Consider the following 25,873-nt stretch of genomic DNA (forward strand, 5'->3'; position numbering starts at 1 on the left):
GGAAAAAAAAATTACCTGGTCTTGTACATGTTCAAATCGGTCTGTGTTTCCCTGCTGCCTCAGAAGAGTTCCAGTCCCCTGAAGCAGGGTAGGCCAGCTGTAGGGTCACCGACCTGGCCAGGTTTGCCTGTGTTTTCCTGGTTGTAGCACTGAAAGGCTTGCATTCAGAGGGACCCCCTCACTTCTCGGCAGTTTGGGATTGTCTGCCACGGCTCAGCCTTAGGGATCTGCTATCTGGCTGCCTTTCCACACTTACTTTGCTCCTCTGCTTTTGTATTCAGTGTTCCATCCCTATCAAATTACTCATCCCACAGACTGGGCCATTCTCTTTCCTGCCTCCCTGCCTTTGTCTCTGCTTCCCTGTGCCTGGGAGGCACCACTCTACTGGTGTCCTCAGGTCTCCTCTTCCTCTGGAAGAGGATATTATGTCACCCTCTCCATGGAACCTTCTCCCTGCATCCTTGTGAGCCACTGACTACGTTGATTTACAGGGATCTTTAGGAGTTGGTGTTTTTCTCAGCTTTCTTACTCTTTATCGCCTGTAGAACAAACATGAGAAGGAAAACTGCTGATGTAATGTGGGTGGCTATGGCAAAGAAAGAACACAAAGGAAAATGAATGAACCAATATAGATGCTAAGGCCAGGAGGATGTAGAAAGGGAAGATAAATCACAAAAACTAGAGGCATAGGTAGCAGTTAAGAGCCTGTGCTCCAGAGGCTGGGGTTTGAATCCTGGCTTTCCACATGTCAGAGGAGCTGATTGGGGTGCCTCTTCTGCATGTGTTTCTCCGCTTACCATAACATCAGCAGGGATTGATGGTTTTTAAAATTAGGTAGGCTTAATTATAAGTTCACAAGTATTTTGTAGTTAATTTGGGAGAGTATTGAATTAATTGGTTTTAAAATGTCGAGATATCTTAATAACATATATTTTTAGAAGATTAAAACAGATTGACTTTGTGAACATTTATATTGCCGAGTTATATTGAGAAAATCTATTCTGACTTCATTATTTAAGCATTACAATTTTTTCTTTCCTTTAATTAATGTGTCTTGACTGTATTTCTTTTGGTATGATAGTTTAAATTTGCTCTTATTTGTAAGGTGCAAGAGCATCTGGGTGGCTTGAATTTGCTGGCCAGGGCTGTCTTGATTTAACCTAACTGCATGGAAAATCTGACCCTTTTATGGGAATAGCAGCGTCAAAGCCAAAGCTGGTCATGTCTGAAGATTTGCTGGTTATCAGTTTTTTTTAAAGATCAGCCTCACAGGTTACCTGAGAGTTGTTTATTTTTAGACATGTTCACTCATCATCTTTGCAACTCAGAGAAACAGCTTCAAGTGCAAGACAGCTGTGTTCTAGAGCACTGATATTTTTACATCACTGTTAAAAAGAACGCTTAACTGTCAGTATGACTATTTATCCTCAAGGCATTGTGGGCAATAGATTCTAGATTTCTGAAGTTGTCAGTTGAGATAAACAACAGAGGCTGTCAATTATAAATAGAATGAATTTTGCAAAATAATTCCTTTAGAGTCAGAAAACTGAGATTAAAAATGCAAAAGAGGCAGGAAAAAATTACATCAATGGGTATATAAGGGTAGTGATTTAGAAGAAATAGTTCAGAGGGTCAGGCAATGTGAGGATCATGTGTTTGTTGCACATTTGTACTAGTGGGAGACAAATCAATTCCCACCCCCTTCCCCGTGGGAATAGAAATTGGTTGCATAATAAGGAAGGACTTCTGAGTTTTGGCCATTTAAAAGCTTAGTGCACTGACACAATTTATTGATGATTAGGAAATTCCTGATAACGAAATCACAGATTTCTCATTTATTTTTTTTAATATTTTATTTATTTATTTGAGAGAGAGAGAGAGCACGAGCATGGGTCAGGGGAAGGGGAGGGGGAGAGACAGAAGGAGAAGCAGTTTCCCAACTGAGCAGGGAACCTGATGTGGGGCTCAATCCCAGGACCCTGGGATCATCTGAGCTGAAGGCAGATGTTTAACTGACTGAGCCACCCAGGGGCACCACAGATTTCTCATTTCTATCTAATGATGGTTTAACAGAGATATTTCCTGAGCACTTATTGCCAAGCACTAGAAATGCAGGCATGGGTTAGACAAGGCCTGTCCCTTTGAGGAGCTTTCAAGGTAGCAGGAGGAGGGAATCACATAAGCAGAGTATAACCAGGTGGTGAGGCACATGTTCCAGCAGACCATGCACAGGATGCTCTCCACCAGCGAGGAGTATTTGGCCCAGGCTTAAAGCCCTAGGAGCCTTCCTGGAGGGAATGTGATTGAGCTGAGACAGAAGGATAAATAGGAATCATCAGGTAAGGAATGGTGGGAAGAGCATTTCTGGAATTTGCAAAGGTATAAAGGAAGGAAACAACTTGATACATGCCAGTAAAATGTGAACTAGGAAGTACGGGGATACACGGACAGAGAGAAGGGCAAAAAAGTCATCTTCTGTGCATAGTAGGGAGTTAGGACACGTTTTGCATCTAGAAGGAAGCCGTCAAAATGTTTTAGTCAAGGGAATGTACTCAGCAGATCTGAGCGACAGGAAGATCACCTTGACACAGTGTGGAAGGTGTGAGGGTCATCCAGGAGTAAGGTTAACATGGAAACAGGAAGATCAGTTAGAAGAACATCATGGTTGTCACATGAGCCATGTGAAGACTGGCATGGGGCAGCACAGATGGACATGGATAGGCAAGGGCAGGCTTGGAAAGAGTAGGTGGTGAAATTGGGAGGCCTGGTGAAAATTGGCTGGGAGAGTATGATAAGTTTAAGGACTTCAGGGCTGATCAAGGAGAAGACGGGGACATGAGGCAGCGGCATTGCTCGACACACTTTATTGGGTGGCACTTGGATAGTATTGCGTGGGAGGGAACATCCCTCACAGCAGGAGACCTTCTAGATCCTGAAGCATGCCACCACCCACAAAGGGAAGAGGGAAGGTGTCTAGGTGATGCTTCTCCTCAGTCAGGTGGGGCATCTCGGTGGGGGACAGTGTTTTATCCATAGCTAGCAGCTAATGGGTGAAGTTTTTCAGGGTGGGCAAAGCAGATGGGCTCTAAACTACTTGTTTGAATGGTATTTAAAGCAACTGGAAATGTCAGAATTTGTGTTGGGTGCCAGAGGGCTTTGAGCTGGTGCTCCTAGCTTGATGTGAAGAAATAAACAGTGTAGGGACCAATACTTGGGGGGCCATCTTTAACTGTTTATATAACAGCAAATGTTTGTTCAATACCCATTATGTGTCCAAGATGAGGCTGAGGAGGCACTGTGCAAGTTTCAAAGGAAGATTACATCGTGGCCTGTGGAGAAGTTGCTCCTTCCCATGTGCTCCTCAGAAGTGCCCCTTTAGGTAGAGAACTCCTTTCTGCTTGCTCTGAAGTGATTTTGAACCTCTAGGAGCCCAGATACATAGTCTTATATAAAGTACAGGGGTGGTAGCTGTCTTTATTTGGCTTCTTTACCTGATATCTGGCCCAGATAGGGAGTACATCTTTTGCATCTATCTTGACCTGATGTCAGGTGTTTCTGCAGGATTCTTTGTGCAGTCTCACTTTTTAATTCACTCTAGTTTCCCTTGTGATATTCCTCAGAGGGCTTTCATCTCCTTTCTTCTGATTCTATCTTCTCGTTCCTTTTCTGTCCTAATTCTTAGGAACACAGTGACAAAACACTGCCCTCCAGTTGTCCAAACTGTCCCATCTTCAGTTTCATACTCTTTTAAGGATGCTACTTGAGATGCTCATTTCCTAAGGACTCTTGATATCATCTGATATTTCCTTTAAGATACTCTAAGATATTAATGGCCGATTCCCTTGATTGAAGAATAGTTCTTTCAAGAAAGAGAGGCTTGTTGAGTCACTCAGTTGGTGGAATGCACTGTCGGGGTCAGAAAGAACTCAAAATTTTCCAGAACTTTTTGGCAAAGATGGTAGTGCTTTTGGGCCTATAAATTCTAAGAGCTCTCATCTCTACCCTGTTAACTAGATGAGAGGGCAGATACCCTCCAGATTGATTTTTCTCTCTAGCATAATGGGCCTCTGTGCTGAGTGCTTGAGAGTCTCTTCTGTGTAATGTGCCGCAGTTGTGAGTGCTTGATTTACAGCTTTAGCAGGATGATTTGGGTAGCTCAGAATCATGCAACAGTGAAAGTGGGACTAGAGATAATATGCAGACACAACAATCTTAAATATAGCTCACAAATCCAACAAGAGAGATACGAAAAGCTTAATTTAGAAACATTGCCTGGTTTCCTAGTCAAGAATTAACCCAATGTGAGTAAAATTGAGAAAAGCCCAGAAAAATCAATGTATTTAACTCTATGTATGTATGTATATATGTATGTATGAACTGAGATATCCCCCCCTCTTCAAATAGAGTAATTCTCTACTGACATAAATAGATCCTTCATAAGTGGATGAAACTCTTACAGTCCTGAGACTACCCAGTATTGCCTTTGGTGGTGTGTTTGGGAATTTCAGAGACAGAGCCTTTTCTCCGGGTGTCAGCTCTCCCATGCAATTTACGTTCAGCACCACTAGGTGGTGGTAGAGAGTGATTGCAAGATTGGACTAGAAATGAACTGATCAGGAGCCACCATAAAAGCCTTTTAAGAAGACATGCCTTTTGACTAAAATGGCTAAGATCTTGAATAAATAAACACCGAAAGGGAAGCATTATTTGGCAAAAGTATTCAAGAATAAGAAGATCTGATATTTCCAGCTCCGACTCGTGTACTCAATGGTAGTGAACTTAGATTTCTGCATCTCATGTTCTCTATTTATAGGTGGAATATGGGTACTGGATTATGTAACCTTTAAAATTCTTGTCCTGAAACAAACATGTATAATTGTAACTGTTAAAACAGAAAAGTTAAAAGAACAGAAGAATTAAAGACTTTTCCCCACACCAGAGAAGTCTACATTTTATTAGCAGCCATTTTAATTTATTTTATAGCAAGGCTTGAGGTCCATTAATTCGTGCATGTGTGAAGTGAGGGGAGGAGAAGAATGAAGAGCAAGAGAAGTTTTCTCAGTTTCTCTTCCTTACCTATTACCTGGCTTATGCAAGTGAGAAATGAGAAATCTTTCATGTTATAGGCCTACAGAGACTTTCTTTCAAGGCCTCTTTCTGTAACTCCCAATTTTTTTTTTTTTAATTAACTTTTATTGGTGTTTAATTTACCAACATACAGAAAAACACCCAGTGCTCATCCCGTCAAGTGTCCACCTCAGTGCCCGTCACCCATTCCCCTCCAACACCCGCCCTCCTCCCCTTCCACCACCCCTAGTTCGTTTCCCCGAGTTAGGAGTCTTTATGTTCTGTCTCCCTTCCTGATATTTCCCAACATTTCTTTTCCCTTCCTTTATATTCCCTTTCACTATTATTCATATTCCCCAAATGAATGAGAACATACACTGTTTGTCCTTCTCCGATTGACTTATTTCACTCAGCATAATACCCTCCAGTTCCATCCACGTTGAAGCAAATGGTGGGTATTTGTCGTTTCTAATTGCTGAGTAATATTCCATTGTATACATAAACCACATCTTCTTTATCCATTCATCTTTCGATGGACACCGAGGCTCCTTCCACAGTTTGGCTATTGTGGCCATTGCTGATAGAAACATCGGGGTGCAGGTGTCCCGACGTAACTCCCAATTTTCTTACACTATGTCTACAAGTCTTAAATCTTCCTGGTGTTTGCAAATCATTATAGTTTCTTGACTCTAATCTGAAATATTCTACGCTCAGTGATTCTACTGCTGCGTCTTTCACATTTTCTTTTCTGTGAAAGAAAGAACTCTAAACCCCTCTGCTTATGTTCTTTTACAGCAACACTTAGCAAAATTTTGTTCAGTCTGTAAAGGCTTTAGAATCAACTCCACCTTATCAGAAGCAGGTAAGACAAAGTGTGGTCTGAGGTTCCCTGGGGATCCCAAGATGTATTCAGGAAACTGTAAGGTCAAAATTATTTTCACAAAATGTTATTTTTATTTGTCCTTTTCACCCTATTGACATTTGCAGTGACGGTGTGAAAGCAGTGGTAGGTGACACTGCTGATACCTTAACAGTAATTGAGACAGTGGCACCAAACTGTACCAGTACGGCATCAAACTTCACCGCCACACACTCACAGTTTATACAAATCAACCCACCCTGTTAAGAAAGTCCTTCATGAAGCAGAAAAAAAAATTAATTAAATCTCTATCCTTGAGCTCATGTCTTACTCTGTGACAAATGAGAATACATAAAGCACTTCTGTTGCCTACCAAAGTTCAGTGGTGGTCTTGAGATAGGATTTGTGCAATAGTGTGAGTTATGAGCTAAACTAGCTACCTTTTCTCGTGAAACACTATGTTTACTTGAACAATTCACAGACAAACTATAATTATTCAGACTTGAGTATTTGGCAGCAATTTTCTCAAAAATCAGTGGCATAAGTTTGTCACTTCAAGAACACAATTGGCAGTATTTGTTGCTAATGATGAAATTTGAGCTTTCAAGTAGAACTTAGAATTTTGGAAAATGTATACCTGCCACTATGACAACTTTACTATACCTAAAGACTTTTCTGAAGAGTTTGGTAGTGATATTACCAAATTTTGATTTTGGGGATATTGTATGTTGAAATATGTCAACATTTGAGAAGTCTGCATAATTTTCTAAATAGATAATGAATACATAATGTCATAAAAGCATATGTGAGTAAAAGATTCACTCAAAGCTTAAGGTAGACCAATAAATTTTAATGTAACAGAATACAAAAAGTTAATTGATTGATATCATTTCATATTCACATGGCAACAACTTTAAGGAACTGACATCTGTTGAATTTTGGTGGAATATTGAGGAATATCCATAATTACCTTTAGAGGCTATATTAGTACTCTTCATTTTTTGGACTACATATTTATGTGAGACCAGATTTTCTTTACAATTAAAATAGCATATCACAGACTGAATGCAGAAGCAGCTTTAAGAATCCAATTGACTTCTATTAAGCTAGATATTAAAGAGATAAGTGAAAAAGTGAAAGAAATACACTATTGTTTTTTTGCCTTAGAAAGTATGGTTATTTTTTCATGAAAATTTTATGTTAATGTTTATTATTGTTTTAAAATTAATTATTAAATATCTAAAGGTTTATCAGTTTTAATTTTTAATATGGTTAATATTGATGTAACCCACATAAACAAAAGCTCTTTGAAGTCACTGAGAATGAAGAGTATCAAGGGTGCTGAAAACAAAAATGTTTGAAAACTGCTCACCTATAGTATGTAGACCAGGCCTCAGCATCTTCCTACTATGAGATGAATTTTACCAAAAGTTTTGTTTAATGCCGATGGCTATAAACATTTAGCAAATAACCGTCCCACATCTTTCACCAGCCAACTCCTTCTTGGGATTTCTAAAACCCTCCTTTTTTGGAATGTGAGACATTGATGTAAAAAATGGACAAATGGTTGTGGTCTGTATCATCCCTTGGCCACTTACCAAGTGGAAGAAGGCAGCTATATTTTATGAAAAGCCAAGCAGGTGAAACAAGGTTGTGAAAGATCAGATTTCTTATGCATACCTAGTGACAGATGAAAAGTTTAATGGCTCACAGTAAAGAGCTGACAAGAGCAATTGTTTCCAGGCAGAAAAAGAGAACTTGTTTCTGGTTATTTTTTTCAATGAGTCTGGCAACAGCTGGGCAATGATTTAAACCTCCTAGGATTCTAACTTTAAGCTTAAAAATACATTTGCATATGCCAGCATTAGAAATGGAATCTCAAACTGCTGCCAACGTAACAACCAAAAGGAAATAGAGGTCTATATTGTTCAAAAGTGAAGTCTTGGGAGGATCTATTACTTGGCAGCTGTGTAAACAGAACTAAACCCCTTGCTTCTCCTGTGTTAGACACTTGATTCTAGACAGGACCAAACCATTCATGGTATGTGCTGAAGTGAAAATGTAGGCTATAGGTATCATTGGGTTCAAGAAATGCTGAAAATTTTCTTTCCTTTATGGATGTGTATGGACATAAGAAGTGAAGGAGATGCAAGGTTAACTGGAAACATAAAGACAGGTGTGAAAATGAATTTGTTTTGTTTCTTTTTTCCTCAGTGTTTTTCTCATGTCTTCCTCCTTCCTTTCTGTCCCTATTTTCCCCTCCATTGAGATTTTGGACCATGAGGCATTTCTATGATGGAGCAGTAGGAGTGGCCCTCCCTGAAATTAACTTCTTCATTAGAGAAGAAACCATTTCTCAGTGTTCTTCTCCATCTTCTGGGGGAAGTGGATGAGATGGGGAGGATGCCTACTTGGGGCAGCTTGATATGTAACTGCTTTGTTCAACAGAAAAATGGAGAAGAATTTTACTACTACTAAATTAAATGACTACATTTAATTACAAAATGTATTGGGTAACATCTCTTTAACCACATATCTTCCATTTTATAATCCGTTAGGTTGAGAAGCTCCTATTTGCTCTGAAGTGCCTCAAACTCTCTTGGAGCACAGATTGGATTTTCTCACTGATTATATTGCTACTGAATCACTTACATGCTATACCTTTAATGTATTTTTCACTGAAATATTTTTTGATTGATTGCAGTGAACTTTGATGACTTTGATTATTGAATTAGGATGGACTTAGTGATGGGGGAAAGAGTTGACAGGGTAAAAAAATAGTAATGACAACAACAATAATAATAATAGAAAAAGAGAAGAAGGAAGAAGGAAGTAAAGAAGGAGGAGGAAGAGAAGAAACAACTTTCTTTAGTGTTTAATATTTGCCAGGCAACATTATAGGCTCTTTACTTACAGTGATTGATTTACTTGGATCAAATAGCCGTTTCCCAGGATCAGAGTTGGGCTGAAGCAAAAGTTATGAGAACTGAGACATTTGGGAGGAAGGGTGGAGGTGAGTTATAGTGAAGCAAGGGAATAAAGGGTGAACCAGAGTTAAAAGGAAACTATGTTAGCTACAAATTTTCTGTGCAGCGAACATGCTTTTATATAAAGCATTTTGAATTTCTCCATTTAAGTCGTTGAAGCAGTCCTAGTATTTCCACTTCCTTGGAATCAAATATATCCACAACTTATATTTTGAATCAAAAGCAGAGATTTTCCCCCAAATTGTATGGACTGTCCTCATTAATCTTGTCCTCCACTATTTATGAGACTTGTTTTCTAAAACAGTGTAAACATTAGATGTCAATGTTTTAATCTTTGACAATGTGATATTATAAAGAAATTATTTTTTCTTCTGTTACTGTTCAGTTCAATCATCTTCGTATGTCCTTAAATCTTACTAGTCATTTGTTATTTCATTTTCTTCTCTGTTTTTTTTTTTTTTTGCCATTTCCCTTGGAATATTAGAGTCTTTGTTGTTGGTTTCTAAGAGATCATTTATGACTAAGGATGTTAGCCATTTGCCATGCATTGCAAATGAAAGACCATGTTTTCTTGCCAACATTTCACTGTGATGTTTTACTTTTCGATTACACAGAAATTGTGTATTGAAATATAATAATGGTCTGCATTTTTTTAAAAAAAGGGAAATGAGAAGTAGGTAATTGAAATTTGGAAAACAAAAAAGAGGTTATAGGGGTTGAGAATTGGTGTCTGGAGCCCAGAGTAATGGATTAGGTGATTTGAACTTTTGGGTATCTCTCGTTGTAGTGGGGGAATAACTTGAGAGACAAGAAAGAAGAGAGGTGAAATGAGATTGTATACAGTGATAGTAAAGCTGGAGAATTTGCAGGAGAGTGAGAGCTAAGATGCAGGGTTGGGAGAAGGTATGAAGCATGGGTCGGCTAAATGAAGGTAGTTCGTAAGAGAGTGTGGGCAAGGGGAATGTCACCAACAGTAAATGCATTTGGAATATGGGACTCTGCTACGAGGAGAGCTGAGCAGGCATCATAAAAGTGCATCATTTGACCCTAGAATGGATGGAGTTGGTGAGGCTGCTCTGTAATTGATCCTAAGCCAGGGCGGAGTTAAGCTGTAGTTAGTTGGCTGGTGGGTAGTAGACGAGGTTGATGATCAGACAGGAAGGAGACGTACACCCAGCGGTCAGTTTGATTTCTCTACCTGACCCCTTGCCAGCTTGAAATGAAAGAGGCCAGCTCTTTGTGCATGTGAAGTAAGTGAGTAATAATTAGCAGCAGGTAGCTCTAGCTCTTATTTTCTTAAACTAAAAGTGTCAGGATTGCCTTTGCAATGACCTGCATGAGCCACAGGGAGCTCTATAACTCACGTCCCCCATGCTTTGCTCCTCAATTGGTGCTTGATGTGCAGTGAGATTGAGTGTGTCAGAGTGGCAAGCCCCCCGGGAAAGCCTGTGGGGTTCAGTGCTGACACTGCATTTAGTGTCACTGTTGCAGCTATTTACTATGGGTAAAGACTCATTCATTTCCTCTAATGTGTGCTTTCCAAACCCTTTGTAAGGCATTCTCTTGAGATTGCTTATTCTGCTAGGTATTGATGCAAAGTGTCTATTTTGGAGTAGATCCAAAAAACTAGTAAATGGAAGGTACTCTATAGCCATCTTTTGCCATTGTGGCTCTACAACTTTTAAAAAGTGAAGAGTGTTATTTGAATATCCCTACCTAATATTTTTAAAAATTTCCCTTGGTGTTCTTGTTATTTATTTAAAAAATATTGGCTCTATGGCTGGTAACAGTTAAATGACCAACATTGTCAGACATATTAATCAGTTATAAGAAGAACTTTGCCTCTTTGCAGAAATGTACTGAACATATACCTTACTTCCTACTCATGAACGAAATTTTACCCCAAAATCACAACTAATAGAGGATGGTTTTTTTTTTTTTTTTGAGGATGTTGTTATTATGCGGTTTGTTCCTTCATGACCACGGTATAGTGAGGTTGTGACACACCCTTTTGGTGGACTAGAGGAAGGCCAGTGGCAGTTGGGGAAATGTGTAGGAGAAAACTTAAGAAGTTTCCACTGTATTCAGCACAGAATGACACAATTCTTTCTCTAACAGTGATCTTTCTGATTGAATATTTCATTTCTGACAGCCAAAACATGTCAAAAATGTAAATCTGACTGGTCCCCACTGGGGAAAGAAGAGTAGATGTAACTTCTCAGGTGGCTTCTGGAAATAGGTTCTAATTTTCTCCTGTCAGGATTTTTGCCCGCTGGTACTGAAAATTATTGGCAAACAATATCTTAGTGATACACTTGACTTTTATTAGTCCTGTGGTTTCTCTTAAACAAAACAAAACCAAAGATCTAACTACTTGGATCTATATTCTTCCCTGTGACCCACCAGCTGGAGCCAGGTAGAACTGCCTTCTCAGGCAGGTGTTTCCTTTCTGACTGGCCTTGATCACTACTTTGCCTCTTCATGTTGTCTGCCTGGCTCCTGCAGGACTTTGAATTTGTGACTCAGGCTTCAGCTTTGTAGATGGATGATTCACTGCTCTGTCCCACAACTCCCGTCCCCCATCCAGCTTCTCATCCCATCTGCAGTATGGTATCTCTGCATCCTTTCTGTTCAGAAATCCCATTGACACCCAAATTACAGAATGTTATAAGTTTTTTCATTCTTGCTTTCTTGCCTTCTCTTCCCAACTTCACTGCCATCCTCCTTGCTCTCTCGAAGTGGACTTGTTACCGAATCTTTCTCTTTGGCTTCCATATCCAAAGGCTGCCGAGAGATTTCTTTCTTCTTGGCATGCTTTCATCCACCCACATTCCCTGAATTCTGTCTCTCCATTCACCTACCATCCCAGTGCAGGTGCAGCCACTCCAGACAGATGTTGGCACCAGCCTCCCAGCAGCTTGCCTTATTTCCAGTTGCTGCTCCTATCCGTTTTCCAGGCAGAGACACGAATAGGCTTAAGCAAATTCCATCTTTATTTTATTGTTTTCCCTTTCAAAAAGCTGCTGTGATTTCCTGTCTCTCATTACGCCAAATGGAACTCACTTCTCTATTTTCCCAAGGCTTCAGCTGTTGCCCCCGCATATCCATTCTTACCAGCTAAAGTTTATATTTCTTGGCTTGGATTCATCTGTATCTCTTAGCCTGCTGGCTCCCATTCTATAGGTCTTGACATATCTGTATCTTCCCTTCTTTGCCAGTTCTTGACCTCCTGTGATATCCAGCTCACATTCTATCTCCTCAGAGGGTACCCTTGCTCATTCGAATAGATCTTAATTACTCTTTTGCTCTGCGTTCTACCTAAATTTGTACATTGGGGTCAGCAGAGTAGAGTAGTCTGGAGCATGGACATGCCTGAGATTTGTTTTGGCCTTGTATTGACCCTGCTGCCTTAGGTTTTGCTGAGTCTCCCATTATCCAAATTGCAAACGAGGCATTAATAATAATACTGGTCTCCTTGGATTGTTAGGATTAAATGTGATAATAAGATAAACATGCCTAGCACTTAGTAATCAATAAGCCAGTATTGCAGAGAACATCTCCAGCCACACCACATGCTTACAGTATTGTGTTATGTACTCCTTGAAGGAGAGAATCTGTTTTGCTCATCTTTTTACTCTGGTGCCTTATAGAGTGCCGAGCACATATTAATTATTCAACAGTTTTTGTTGAAAAAGGAAGATAGGGGATGCCCAGGTGGCTCAGCAGTTGAACGTCATCCTTCAGCTCAGGGCGTGATCCTGGAGTCCTGGGATCGAGTCCCGCATCAGGCTCCCTGCAGGGAGCCTGCTTCTCCCTCTGCCTGTGTCTCTGCCTCTCTGTGTGTGTCTCTCGTGAATAAATAAATAAATCTTAAAAAAAAAAAAAAGAAAAAGGAAAATGGGGGCAATCATGAATTGATTACAAAGGTTGATTGTTGTGATTATTGTTATTATGCCACAAGTCTTTGCCATCACACCATGAACAGGAACATGTATAGTAGTTACCACAATACATTTCCCAATTGTGTTTATTCATTGGTTTTAGGGTGACTGCAGGTTCTTGATTACCTTCTAAAGGCAGTGACAGGAAGTGTGAGAATTTTTCATTGTTTCATATTCTTTGGTTCTTTTTTGTCTTTCATTGCTCTGTCATCTACTTAGGGATTCATTATATATTCATCATAGCTGTGTATAAATAATATGGAAATAAATAATCATAACATTTATGGATGTTTTTGTGTTTTTTTACTTTATTTTAGGAATTTGGGTCAGAGGGAGGGTTCTTCATTTCTCAATGTTTCCATTTTCTTAGTTTCTGATTGAGAGCACAGAAGAGACAAGTGTAATCATTGGTAATTGGTGAGTCTTTTCCAAATTCATTTTATTTGCAAATATTTCTGGCACCCTCACTACTGTCATCACCATCCCCATTAATGTTAAAATTAAATTTCATTCAGATAAATTTTCCCAAGAACTTGCCATGGTGTTATCTACTATTTCATGTGTTCATAAACATCTTTTACTTGAGACAAGGAAAGTGCCAGGATAAGCACAATTGCATTCAGTATGCAAATGAAAGTTTTATAGAAATAGGATTGTACAGGAGATGAAATTAATTGTGACAGTTTGGGAGGAGTTTTACAGAAAAAGAAGATTAACATGTTAGGTCTTTAGTGGCTGTCTTTCCTGATGCATAGAATGTTAGTCAAAATGAGATCTATGTGCCCACGCTCAGTGGAGGAATGTTTAGTGAGTGAGTGAGTCCATTGATATTTGAGTGGAGCACATCTCTAAGGGTTTATGACAGCCTATTTTCTTTTCTCACCATGGGGATAAATTGGCCCATTATTATTTAAATTGGAAGTCATGGTAAAGGTTCTTTTTTTTTTTTTTTAGTTTTATTTTAATTCCAGTTGGTTAATATATAGTGTAATATTAGATTCTGGCATATAACATAATGATTCAACATTTCCATACAGTGGCAATAGGTCCCCCTATTAGGTGATGCAGATTAAAGAGTGCATTTGTTGTGATGAGCACCTGGGTGTTTTTGAGGGATGGAGATTTCCCTGGTAATTGGTTCTTTTTTTTTCTAATTGGTTCTTTTAGCTGCCTGTGATCAAGTGTGGATGAGTAAGATGAATTTTAAAAAAAGACTATTCAGGTTTTAAATATAACTTTAAAGAACTATAAAGGAGCAGATCTTGCTGAGTTCCAAATAAAATTATTCTCATTCCCAGGATACTAGAGAGTAGACTCTCTAAGTAAGAAATGGTCAAGATCAATGATTAAATCAGAATGTCACCAGTAAAATATGAAAAACCCATGCAAATACTTTGTTAAGAAATATAAAAGAAGGAATAACTCAAAGCAGTAAGCTAAGAACCAAAGGGTAAAACTAAATAGCCATGGAGAACTCTTAGAGGATAGTACTGGGCCCTAAGAAAGGAACTTAAAGCATATCCCTGCTGAAATTCTCAGTTGTTTTAGACCAGTTACTGTTAGGTGCCTCTTGTTTTTCTCTCCCTTACCTTTTTAAATTAAATTCTATGCCCAAGGTGGGGCTCAAACTCATGACCCTGAGATCAAGAGTCATGGCATACTCTATGGATCGAGCTAGCCAGGCACCCCTTTTAATCTCCCTTTTGAATGAGAGTGTCTATTATAATTCTCCTGTCCTTGTCACACTACTGTTGTTATGTGGGGACAGATAACCTGTTTCTCTACTCCACAGTCTTCAGGTGCAAGAACAGACAAACCCGAGCAGTTTGGTGCACACATGCTCACAGTTCGGTGCGCACAGTTACCCCCTCCCCCCACCTCCCCTTCCATAACCCTTTGTTTGTTTCCCAGAGCTAGGAGTCTCTCATGGTTTGTCTCCCTCTCTAATTTTTCCCCACTGAGTGCCCCTCCTTTTCCTTATAACTCTTTCACTATTTCTTATATTCCATATATGAGTGAAACCATATGATGATTGTCCTTCTCCAATGGATTTATTTTGCTCAGCATAATACCCTCCAGTTCCAACCACGTCGAAGCAAATGAGTATTCGTCCTTTCTGATGGCTGAGTAATACACCATTGTATATATATATATATATATACCACATCTTTATCCATTCGTCTGTCAAAGGACATAGTGGCTCCTTCTACGGATTAGCTATTGTGAATACTGCTGCTATGAACAGTGGGTTGCAGGCGTCCTGGTGTTTCACTACATCATTATCTTTGGGGTAAATACTCAGTAGTGCAATTGCTGGGTCGTAGGGTAGTTCTATTTTTAACTTCTTGAGGAACCTCCACACTGTTTTCCAGAGTGGCTGCACCAGCTTTCATTCCTACCAAGAGCTTGCATTCCTCTCCAACGTTTGTTGTTTCCTGTCTTGTTAATTTTAGCCATTTTCACTGGTGTGAGGTGGTATCTCATTGTGGTTTTGATTTTTATTTCCCTGATGGCAAGTTATGTGGAGCATTTTGTCATGTGCTTGTTGCCCATGTGCTTGTCTTCCTTGGAGAAATGTCTGTTCATGTCTTCTGCCCATTTCATGACTGGATTGTTTGTTTCCTAGGTGTTGAGTTTGGTAAGTTCTTTATAGATCTTGGATACTAGCCCTTTATCTGATATGTCATTTGCAAATATCTTCCCCTATTCTATAGGTTGTCTTTTAGTTTTGTTGATTGTTTCCTTCATTGTGCAGAAGCTTTTTATCTTGATTAAGTCCCAATAGTTCATTTTGCTTTCCCTTGCCTTCATAGATGTGTTTTGCAGGAAGTTGCTGTGGCCAAGTTCAAAAAGGTTGTTGCCTGTGTTCTCCTTTAGTACTTTGATGGATTCTTGTTTCACATTTCGATCTTTCAACTATTTTGAGTTTATTTCTGTATATGGTATAAGAGATTGGTCCAGTTTCATTCTTCTCATGTGGCTGCCCAATTTTCCCAACACCACTTATTGAAGAGACTGTCCTTTTTCCAGTGGATATTTTTTCCTGCTTTGTCAAATATTAGTTGACTATAGTGTTAAGGGTCCATTTCTGGGTTCTCTATTCTGTTCCATTGATCTAGTTGTCTGTTTTTGTGTCAGTGCCATACTGCCTGGATGATCACAGCTTGGGTGCAATTCTAAATGGGATTGATTCCTTAATTTTTCTTTTTTCAGTCTCATTGTTAGTGTACAGAAATGCCACTGATTTCTGTGCATTGATTTTATATCCTGCACATTGCTGAATTGCTGTATGAGTTCTAGCAATCTTGGAGTGGAGTCTTTTGGGTTTTCTAAATACAGGATTATGTCAACTGCGAAGAGGGAGAGTTTGACTTCTTTCCCAATTTGAATGCCTTTATTTCTTTTTGTTGTCTGATTGCTGAGGCTAGGACTTCTAGTACTATGTTGAATAACAGTGGTGAGTGGACATCCCTGTCGTGTTCCTGGTCTTAGGGCAAAGGCTCTCAGTGTTTCCCCATTGAGAATGATATTCACTGTGGGCTTTTCATAAATGGCTTTTAAGATATTGGGGAATGTTCTCTCTATCCCTACACTTTGAAGAGTTTTATCAGGAATGGATGCTGTATTTCATCAAATTCTTTCTCTACATCTATTTAGAGGATCATATGGTTCTTATTTTTTCTCTTATTGATGTGATCTATCATGAATGTTGAACCACCCTTGTATCCCAGGGATAAATCCCATTTGGTTGTGGTGAATAATCCTCTTAATGTCCTGTTGGATCCTATTGGCTGGTATTCTGGTGAGAATTTTTGCATCCATGTTCATCAGGCGTATTGGTCTATAATTCTCCTTTTTGGTGGGGTCTTTGTCTTGTTTTGGGATCAAGGTAATGCTGGTCTGATAGAAAAAGTTTGGAAGTATTCCCTCCCTTGTAGTCTGAAAATAGGCAGGGGACAATCCCAGTCTTTTGGTATCCCTTGAGACCTGATTTGTGACGCAGTATGTGGTCTATTCTGGAGAAAGTTCCATGTGCACTTGAGAAGAATGTGTATTCAGTTGCATTAGGATTAAACGTTCTGTATATATCTGTGAACTCTATTTGGTCTAGTGTATCATTCAAGGCCTTTGTTTCTTTGGTGATACTCTCCTTAGAAGATCTGTCTTTTGCTGAGAGTGCTGTTGAAGTCTCCTACTATTATTGTACTATTGATCTGTCTCTTTACTTTGGTTATTAATTGATTGCTATACTTGGCAGCTCCCACATTAGAGGCATAAATATTCATGATTGTTAGGTCTTCTTGTTGGATAGACCCTTTTTATGTATGATAGAGTGTCCCTCTTCATCTCTTATTACAGTCTTTGGTATAAACTCTAATTTATCTGATATGAGGATTGCCACCCCAACTTTCTTTTGAGGACCATTTGAATGGTAAATGTTCTCCACCCCTTCATTTTCAGGCTGGACATGTCCTTAAGTCTAAAATGAGTCTCTCGTAGACAGCATATAGATGAGTCTTGCTTTTTTATCCAGTCCTATACCCTGTGTCTTTTGATGGGATCATTTAGCCCATTCACATTCACAGTAACTATTGAAAGCTATGAATTAATGTCATAGTATTACCTATATAGTCCCTGTTTTTGTGGATTGTTTCTTTGGGTTCCCCCTTTCTTTTACAGGGTTCTCCTTAGTATTTCTTGCAGCCAGTTTGATGGTCACATATTCTTTCAGTTTCTGTATATCCTGGAAGCTCCTTATCTCTCCCTCTATTCTGAATGACAGGCTTGCTGGATAAAGAATTCTTGGCTGCATGTTTTTTCTCATTTAGTACCCTGTATATACCATGCCAGCCCTTTCTGGCCTGCCAGGTCTCTGTGTAGAGGTCTGCTGTTAATCTGTTATCTCTCCCCATATAACTTAAGAATCTCTTGTCTCAAGCTGCTTTAAGAATTTTCTCTTATCTTTGAAATTTGCAAGTTTTACTATTAAATGTCAAAGTGTTGAATGATTTTTATTGATTTGGGGGGTGTCCTATCTCTTGAATCTGAATGCCTGTTTCCTTCCCCAGATCAGGGAAGTTCTCAGCTATGATTTGTTCAAATATACTTTGTAGTCCTCTTTCTCTCTCTCAGCCTCTTCTGGAATCCCAATAAGATGAATATTCTTCCTTCTCAAGATATCATTTATTTCCTAAGCCTTTCCTTATGGGTTTTTAATTGTTTTTCTCTTTTTTCCTCAGCTTCCTTCCTTTCCATCAACTTGTCTTCTATGTCACTCACTCTCTCTTCCACCTCATTAACCCTAGCAGTTAGAGCATCCAGTTTGGACTGCATCTCAGTATTTTTAAGCATTTTAATTTTGGCCTGATTAGATCTCAATTCTGCAGTAAAAAAATCTCTAGAGTCCTTTATGCTTTTTTTCCAGAGCCACCAGTAATTTTATAATTGTACTTCTTAATTATATTTCTGATGTTGTATTTAAATCCATGTCTAGCAATTCTGTGGCAGAGTATTACTTCTGATTCTTTCTTTTGTGGTGAATTCTTCCTTCTAGTCATTTTGTCCAGTGCAGAGTGGCTGTACGAGTGAGCAGAGTCAAAAATATCAACCGCTATCTAAATAAAACATACCCTAATGATTCTGAAGACGTCAGAGACCAGAAAATAAAAGAAAAAGAACAAAACAAAACAAATGGATTATTAAAGTGAAAAACAAATTTTAAAATAGTAAGAATAAAAAAACAAAAACAAAAAACAAAGAAAATAGGGGGGTGAGGAAGTGGTGGTGGATAGAGATTATAGTCTCCCTGAGGGGACCCAGAGGGTGATCCTCTGGGTTCTGAGTGTATTTTTTAAAATTTATTTATTCATTAGAGACACACACAAACAGAAAGGCAGAGACGTAGGCAGAGGGAGAAGCAGGCTTCCCACGGGAAGCCCAATATGGAACTCCATCCCGGGACTCCACAATCACACCCTGAGCTAAAGGCAGTGCTCAACCACTGAGCCACCCAGGTGCCCTGGTTTCTGAGTGTATTTTGTTCTGTATGTTAGAAGATACTCAATTCCAAATTTATATAAACCAACAAAATATATATAAGACCCAACATCAAACACAAAAAAACAGAAAGAAGAAAAAAAGAGGGGGGCAGAATGGGAAGTAACAGAGAATATAGTCTCACAGAATGAACCAACATGGTGTTCCACTTGGTTCTGGGTGTATTTTGGTCCATGTGTTAGAAGGTACTAATATAAGACAAAACAAGACAGAAAAAAACAAAAACCCATAACCCATATATCTACCAAAATTAAATTGAATATGTTGAAGGGAATCCAATAATGAAGAATATATCTAAGACATGTAATTGTAGAAATATGAAAGTCAAAAAGGAAAAAGCTTAAAAACAAAGAGTTGGTGAAATATTGTAGTTAAGGCATGAAAAGAGAAAAAATACTGGAAATTTTTAACCTGAAATATAAACAAATTGCAATGAAAAAAACCTCTAGCTGTATATACTATTTTCCCTGAGTCCTGGAGCTTTCCAGTATTTCTTGGTCAGCAAACTTGCTCTTCCCTGTTCTTGCAGCAGCTCTTCTTGGGAGGGGTGGGCTGTGCTGATTCTTGGGTGTCTGTGCCTGAGTGGAGATGCCCTGCCCCTTGCCAGGTGGCCTGGCTCAGTGTGAGCTGTTTATCCTGTGAGGCCTTCATTCCATAGAGGCCCCACCTCTCTGAGGTAAAAGGCGAAAAGAAGCAAAAAAAAATGATGGCAGCCAGATCGCCAGCTCTGGAGCCAAGAGCTCCCCATGAGTACTGAAGTGCAGTCTCCCAGTCCACACTAGCCTGGATGCTCCTGGGGCAGGCACGAATGCACTGATCTGTACAAATTGAAGGGTGCCCAGCAGCAGGAGAGTTCTCACTGTCCTGTGCTCTCCTGGGGTCCACCTCTCCCAAAGCAAATGGAGGATACCCGCCTCCATCCATTGCCAGGCTCTAGGGTAAAAGGAGTTCCAGTGCCAGCCCACAAAATGCCCTGGAGGGTTGTGGTGTTCCAGCCCTTTACTGAGATCGGACCATGGCTTGTGGTGAACTTTCTCCCAGGTGCCCCTATTCTTACTGTGTTTCTGGGAATATTGAGGCTTCACTGCCCCTCCTGCAATTCTGCCCTATTTCCCTGCTGAGCATGTTTCAGTCAGAGAAGACCCAGGCATGGATTTTTAAAGTTCTTTCTTTTCCAGGGCTTGATTTCATGCCCCAGCTTTCCTGGGCTTTCCACAGCTTGGCTTGTCACAGCTCCACTTTTGCCCAGCTTGTTGGAGCTCCCATTTCGGGCCTGATATGCCCATCTTGCCACCGTTCCCCTCCCTCTCCTTTTTTTCTTCACCTTCTTACCTTGTCAGAAGGAATCACTTTTCTCTCTGTAGCATTCCAGGTGTTCTCTCTTTACATCTCAGGTCAAATTTGTAGGTGTTCATGATGTTTTGAAAGTTATCTGGGTAAATTTATGGGACCAGAGGAATTGAGGACCCCCTACTCTTCCACCATGTTGCCTCCTTCCATGGTGAAGGTTCTTTTTTGAGTCTCTTACGTGTTTTTTTTTTTAATTTATTTGTTAAGAAACTTGCACAGAAAATGTCTTGCTTATTCTGAAGTTGCTATAATTTTCCCGCCAGAAGAGACTATATCATTGTATTGCTTCAAATATTTATGAATACATAAAAAGGAAATTATTTATGTAGCATGAGACCAGACCTAACTGAATTTGTTTCCTTGATTCTTCCACATAGACTAATACAACCTGTTATGTTCAAAAAGTCACATTTTCAAGATTTTGTATGATTTTCTGCAGTGTTTACAGAAAAGTTATTTTTATGTATTCACATTTTTTTTCTTTTCTTCCAAGGAAACCAACATGTCTGATAAAAGTGACTTAAAAGCTGAGCTAGAGCGCAAAAAACAGCGCCTAGCACAGATAAGAGAAGAGAAGAAACGGAAGGAAGAGGAGAGGAAAAAGAAAGAGGTAAATACTGGGTATTGGGGTGTTGTAGAGAAAAAGGAAAATCACTTGATTCTGAGGGGTGGTCAAATGAATAAAGAGGATGCTCTAGAAGAATCTTTCTATGATTTCTGAATAAAATGAGTGGTTATCTATATACTCAGCCCCATAAGATCATTGTCACCTGCTATGTGCTGGTCAAACACCACCCATGGTCCAGAGGTCCCCAAGTTCCAGATTCACCCCAGATTTGAATAGAAATCTGAAAGTGGTCTATGAAATCTCTGTTGTTAGATATTTCTTCTCTGTTCTGTATCTTGGTTTCCTATCCTTAAAATGGGAATAGTAATGTATCTTTTTGTGGAGTTGTGAGAACTAAAAGAGCTAATCTTATAAAGCACTTAGTAGTGCCCAGGCTCTACTTAGTGTTTAATATGTGTTAGTTTAATTCTTGCATCTTTTAAACTGCCAGGCAGAATGCTTTAGGAGAAAAATAGAAAAATGATGCCAGTAGATTTCCATGGTTTCCTAAAGGGTATGTATTTCCCAGGGTAAACAAGGATCCTAGATGAGACAGGAGGAAAGCTTCATTCCCTCCCTTGGTGAGAGGGTAGATAGTACAGTAGTAGACTCTGCTCTGTGGACGTAGAATTATGACATGTTAAGACTAGAAGAGAGTTCAGAGACTTTCCATTGAAACCCTTCTTTATGCCAACAAAGCAGCAGAAACCCAGAGATGAAATACAGCTTTTCTGTCTGCCACACCCAGAATCCAGGACTCTTGCTTTTCCAGGTTAGTGTGTTGCTGTCATATCATGTTTTCTTCTACTATCTCGATCCAACAGATAATTTGTTTTTAATTCTCCAATTTGTTGTCGTCGTAGAAATAGCCCACATCTGGTACAAAAACCAGATGCCAAAGGTAGTTTTGAATAGCTTTCTGAGAAGGAAACTTTATATAGTGTGATACAGTGGTGTGTATAGAAACCAGAGCTGCTTCCATACTCAGTTTTTCTGTAAGGAAAAAGAAAATGCATTTTGATGCCTTACAACCTAAATAAGAGTTATTTCATACAATAAGGCGAGAGACCAAGGTAACATTACGATTCATAACAATTATTTCCCAACAAAGTACAACATAATTGTAATTGCATTTTAGCCTTCTGGCATCTTGCATCTATCTGTTCCATTACACTTTGATTGATGTCCTGGTTTATTTGTCCTTGACAGCGTGCATAACGTTTTTCTCTTGGCAATCTTTGCTGTTATATATGCAGTCTTTGAGTGAAACAGAGGTGAGAATTGACAAGGAATGGCTATTCATTTCTATGCAAAGCCAAAAAAAGCATTAGGTTGTTATGCTTCCTTTCCTTCAAATGTCAACACTTACTATAGTTTTAAAGCACCTGTTATCCTTTACTAATAACCAGTTTCCTTTTAAACTGACATTCTAATATCCAACTTGAATTTCATAGAATTACTACAAAATGTGATGTGGTATGGGAAATCTGATTCCAAATTATGCTGTCTGCTTCGTCTTTGTCATTTTACACATTTGGTGTTGGGGGTGGGGAGCGGTAGGGAATTACAGGCAAACAAGAGTGATAGAAACAGGCCACCCTTTTTGTTTTTGTACCAAGCAGCTTTTCCTGATGGAGATGTGGTTTGTTGCACAACAGACGGAGCCCTGGGAGATGGGCAGTGGCAGGCAGTGGGGAGCGGGTTACACCTGAGTGCTACGTACTCCTGGATCTGGATTAAAGTCACATAATCTTAGTTTCCTCATTTCCACGGGTTTAAGCCTGTGAGGTCTTGACCTTGCTCCAGGGGCTCCTACAGCAATAGAGAGCCTTTGTTTTCCATCTCTACATTTTTAATTCGAAAGTTCCAAATGGGGCCAGACTTTGGAAATCACTGGACTATACCATCTTTATTTTTTTTAAAGATTTTATTTATTCATTCATGATAGACATAGAGAGAGAGAGAGAGAGAGGCAGAGACAGGGAGAGGGAGAAGCAGGCTCCCTACCGGGAGCCTGACGCGGGACTCGATCCCGGGACTCCAGGATCGCGCCCTGGACCAAAGGCAGGCGCCAAACCGCTGAGCCACCCAGGGATCCCCTATACCATCTGTAAAGCCTGTTCTGTCCCTCAGCAATCCATCTCCCTCTGCAAATGATCTTTCCTCGATGCAATCAAAGAATCTTTTGTAGACTATGATGAGTTGGTTTGAGCAGACAGTGCAGTGTAACAAGGGCAGTAACACTCAGTGGTTAAGCACAGAGGCTTTTGAGTTGAACATGGCTGGGGAACCTGGCTCTGCCCTTCACATAATGGCTTTGAGTGAATATGGGGCCTTTCTAAACCTGTTTTCCCTTTTGTAAATGGAGAAAAGATCGGTGCCTACCTCATGGAGTTCTGTGAGGATGTACGGAGATCCTGTAGAGCAGTGAAAGGCACAGAGGCCACAGAGGCACTGGTCAGTAAGAAACAACTGTTATTCTGCTCCTGAGGTTGGCTACGAGAATAGGAGATTGAGACCGGTACAGTTGGCTGCTACATTTATTAGGACCCTGCCAATGACTCTATCTTCCAAAAATGCCACAGAATTGGAAGAGTCTTATAATTCAAGACCCTAGTTTCCTGTAATTATATCATTTCGTAGGTGCAAGAAACCTGGAAGGAATCTATTCTGATCCTTTTTTTAGAAGATTTTAAGTTTATTTATGTATGTATTTAGTCATAAGAGACACAGAGAGAGAGACAGAGAGAGAGAGAGAGGAAGAGGCAGAGACACAGGCAGAGAGAGAAGCAGGCCCCATGTAGGGAGCCCGATGCAGTCAGTACTTGATCCCAGAACTCCAGGATCACGCCCTGGTCACGAAGACAGGTACGCAGCCACTGAGCCACCCAGGTGTCCCTGATCCTTTTGTTTTCAAATGAGGAAACTGTGCTACAGAAGTCTAAGCCTTAGAGATAGTCTCCCTGACCTCCATCCAGGCTCAGCAAGGATCCCCCTCTTCCAGCCCATGAGACAAAACAGAAACCTAGGGTCACTCTTCATACCCCTTCTCGTGGTCCTCAGATCCTGGACAGAGATGACTGCATTCTCTTTTCTCCTCCATCTCCTTTCTCCCTAAATCCACATTCTGGCCAACCTCAGCTATGTACATATCACCTAATGGGCCACACTCTCTCTTGACAGAGAGTTTGTGAATATTTCTTCTGCCTGTACCTTGTATTCTCCTATTTCTCCTTATTGTCCTTCATCTGGCTGTTAACTACATGTCTTTCAGTTCTCACCTCAAACTTCCTCCAGAAAGCCTTCTCTGATACCTTCCCCCCTCTTCCCCTGCCCCAAGACTAGTTAGTCCTGCCCCTATCCTTGACCTTATCAAGCCATTTAGCACAGAGCATTGTATTTGCATTTTCACTTGCCTTACTCTCCCCACAGAGTGCAGGCTTTTGAGGAAAGGGCTGTTATTCTTCATCAAGTGAATATCTAGTACAGATTGGGCCACATGGTAGGACTCCAATAAAGGATTATAGGGTGAGTGCATGAGTGAACACACAAACTAGTTAGCACTAGTCTGAGACGCTGGTCTCAGACACCTTTTCCAAACATCTGGAATTCTTTCATCCAAACATCCTTGGAAATTCTGATCTTGAGTCTATGTGATGCTCACTGACTCCTGAATTAAAGACTTTATAGTTTTTGTGGTGTTTGTGGAGAGTTAGAAATAGCCTTCATCTTACAGGTTTCATTTTTTATTTTATTTAGGCTTATATTTTAAATAAAGCAAGTTTAGGACAGAAAGGGAACAAAATGCTCTTTAATGCTAATCTGAGTGCCTGTTTTTACCATGACTGAAAACGCATGAATTAGGACCACCCAGGTTGATTATCTCCACAGAATCTAGAAAACTGTATGTGTATAAAATTACCACTTTCTGCTTCTTTGGATGTCAACTGCTTTCTTGGTTGTGGTATAATAGATGAAACCTGATTTTAAAATAAATATAGTGGCCACTATTTAAGACTCAGACCCAGTTTCAGGAAAAATTGGCTTTAATGCCATGAGGTGTGCTTGTTGGGGCCACCCTGAAGTTTCGTCCTGTCCTTGGCCTTCTACTGAATTGCTGTAAGGTAGGATGGACAGATGTTTCCTGGCTTGTCCTCACATGTTCCTCTGATAACTATGGAGCTGTCTTTAAAAAAGTGATGGACAATTCTCAGCTGACAAATTTTCTTACTTTGATTTTCCTTTCTGGGTTTCAGCTGTGATTACTCTTCACAAACAGAAATATCATTTGCTGGGAAAAACACCTAGCACATTTTTAAACTGCTAGCACTGCAAAATCACTCATATTGAGTCATTAAAACATATTAGGATTCTGTGGTAATTCCAAGAGGAAAATCAGAACTTGTGTAACTAGTGTACTTGGTAGAACTAACTGCCCTGGATGAAGTAACATTGTGTAGCTGATGCCAATTGGTAACATAGGAGTTGCCTTAATTTCCAATAAGCCCCAGTTATTTAACTTTGCATTTTTCATGGTCAACTTTGAGTGCTGATAGCTTGCTCTTAAGTAAGCTTCTGTTACATCCAAATGGGTGTTTAACCTTACTCATATTTGTTATTGTATTGCCTCTTTCCTTAAGAATTAAGGAAGGCGGGGGCACCTGGGTGGCTCAGTAGTTGAGTGTTTGCCTTTGGCTCAGAGTGTAATGCCAGGGTGCTGGGATTGAGTCCTGCATCAGACTCCCCACAGGGAGCCGCCTTCTTCTGCCTATGTCTCTGCCTCTCTCTGTGTGTCTCTCATGAATAAATAAATAAAATCTTAAAAAAAAAAAAAAGAATTAAGGAAGGTGAAAGGCAGAAAATGAGTTGTAGAGGCACACCTTATAAGAAATCGGGTGAAATTTCGGAAATGGGGTTCAGATGTACTGTTTTGCAATGTATGGTTATGCATGTTGACATGTGATTTACCCTTGAGGGTGTTTCTTGAATGCTTAATGATTAAAGT

At 39.8% G+C, this 25,873-nt stretch overlaps 1 protein-coding gene across 5 annotated transcripts in view; it reads left to right on the forward strand.

Annotated features, from left to right (window-relative positions):
• DYNC1I1 (dynein cytoplasmic 1 intermediate chain 1) overlaps window positions 1-25,873 on the forward strand; it is a 308,734-nt gene that overhangs the window by 17,570 nt on the left and 265,291 nt on the right. For all 5 annotated transcript variants that reach the window (XM_041727422.1, XM_041727417.1, XM_041727419.1 and 2 more), the window contains exon 2: window positions 20,755-20,871. In XM_041727422.1, the coding sequence (XP_041583356.1) occupies window positions 20,764-20,871 (108 nt within the window). In that variant the 5' untranslated portion in view covers window positions 20,755-20,763. The remainder of the gene's footprint in view (window positions 1-20,754; window positions 20,872-25,873) is intronic.

The sequence above is a fragment of the Vulpes lagopus genome, chromosome 13 (assembly GCF_018345385.1).
Source record: "Vulpes lagopus strain Blue_001 chromosome 13, ASM1834538v1, whole genome shotgun sequence".
Classification (NCBI taxonomy): Eukaryota; Metazoa; Chordata; class Mammalia; order Carnivora; family Canidae; genus Vulpes; species Vulpes lagopus.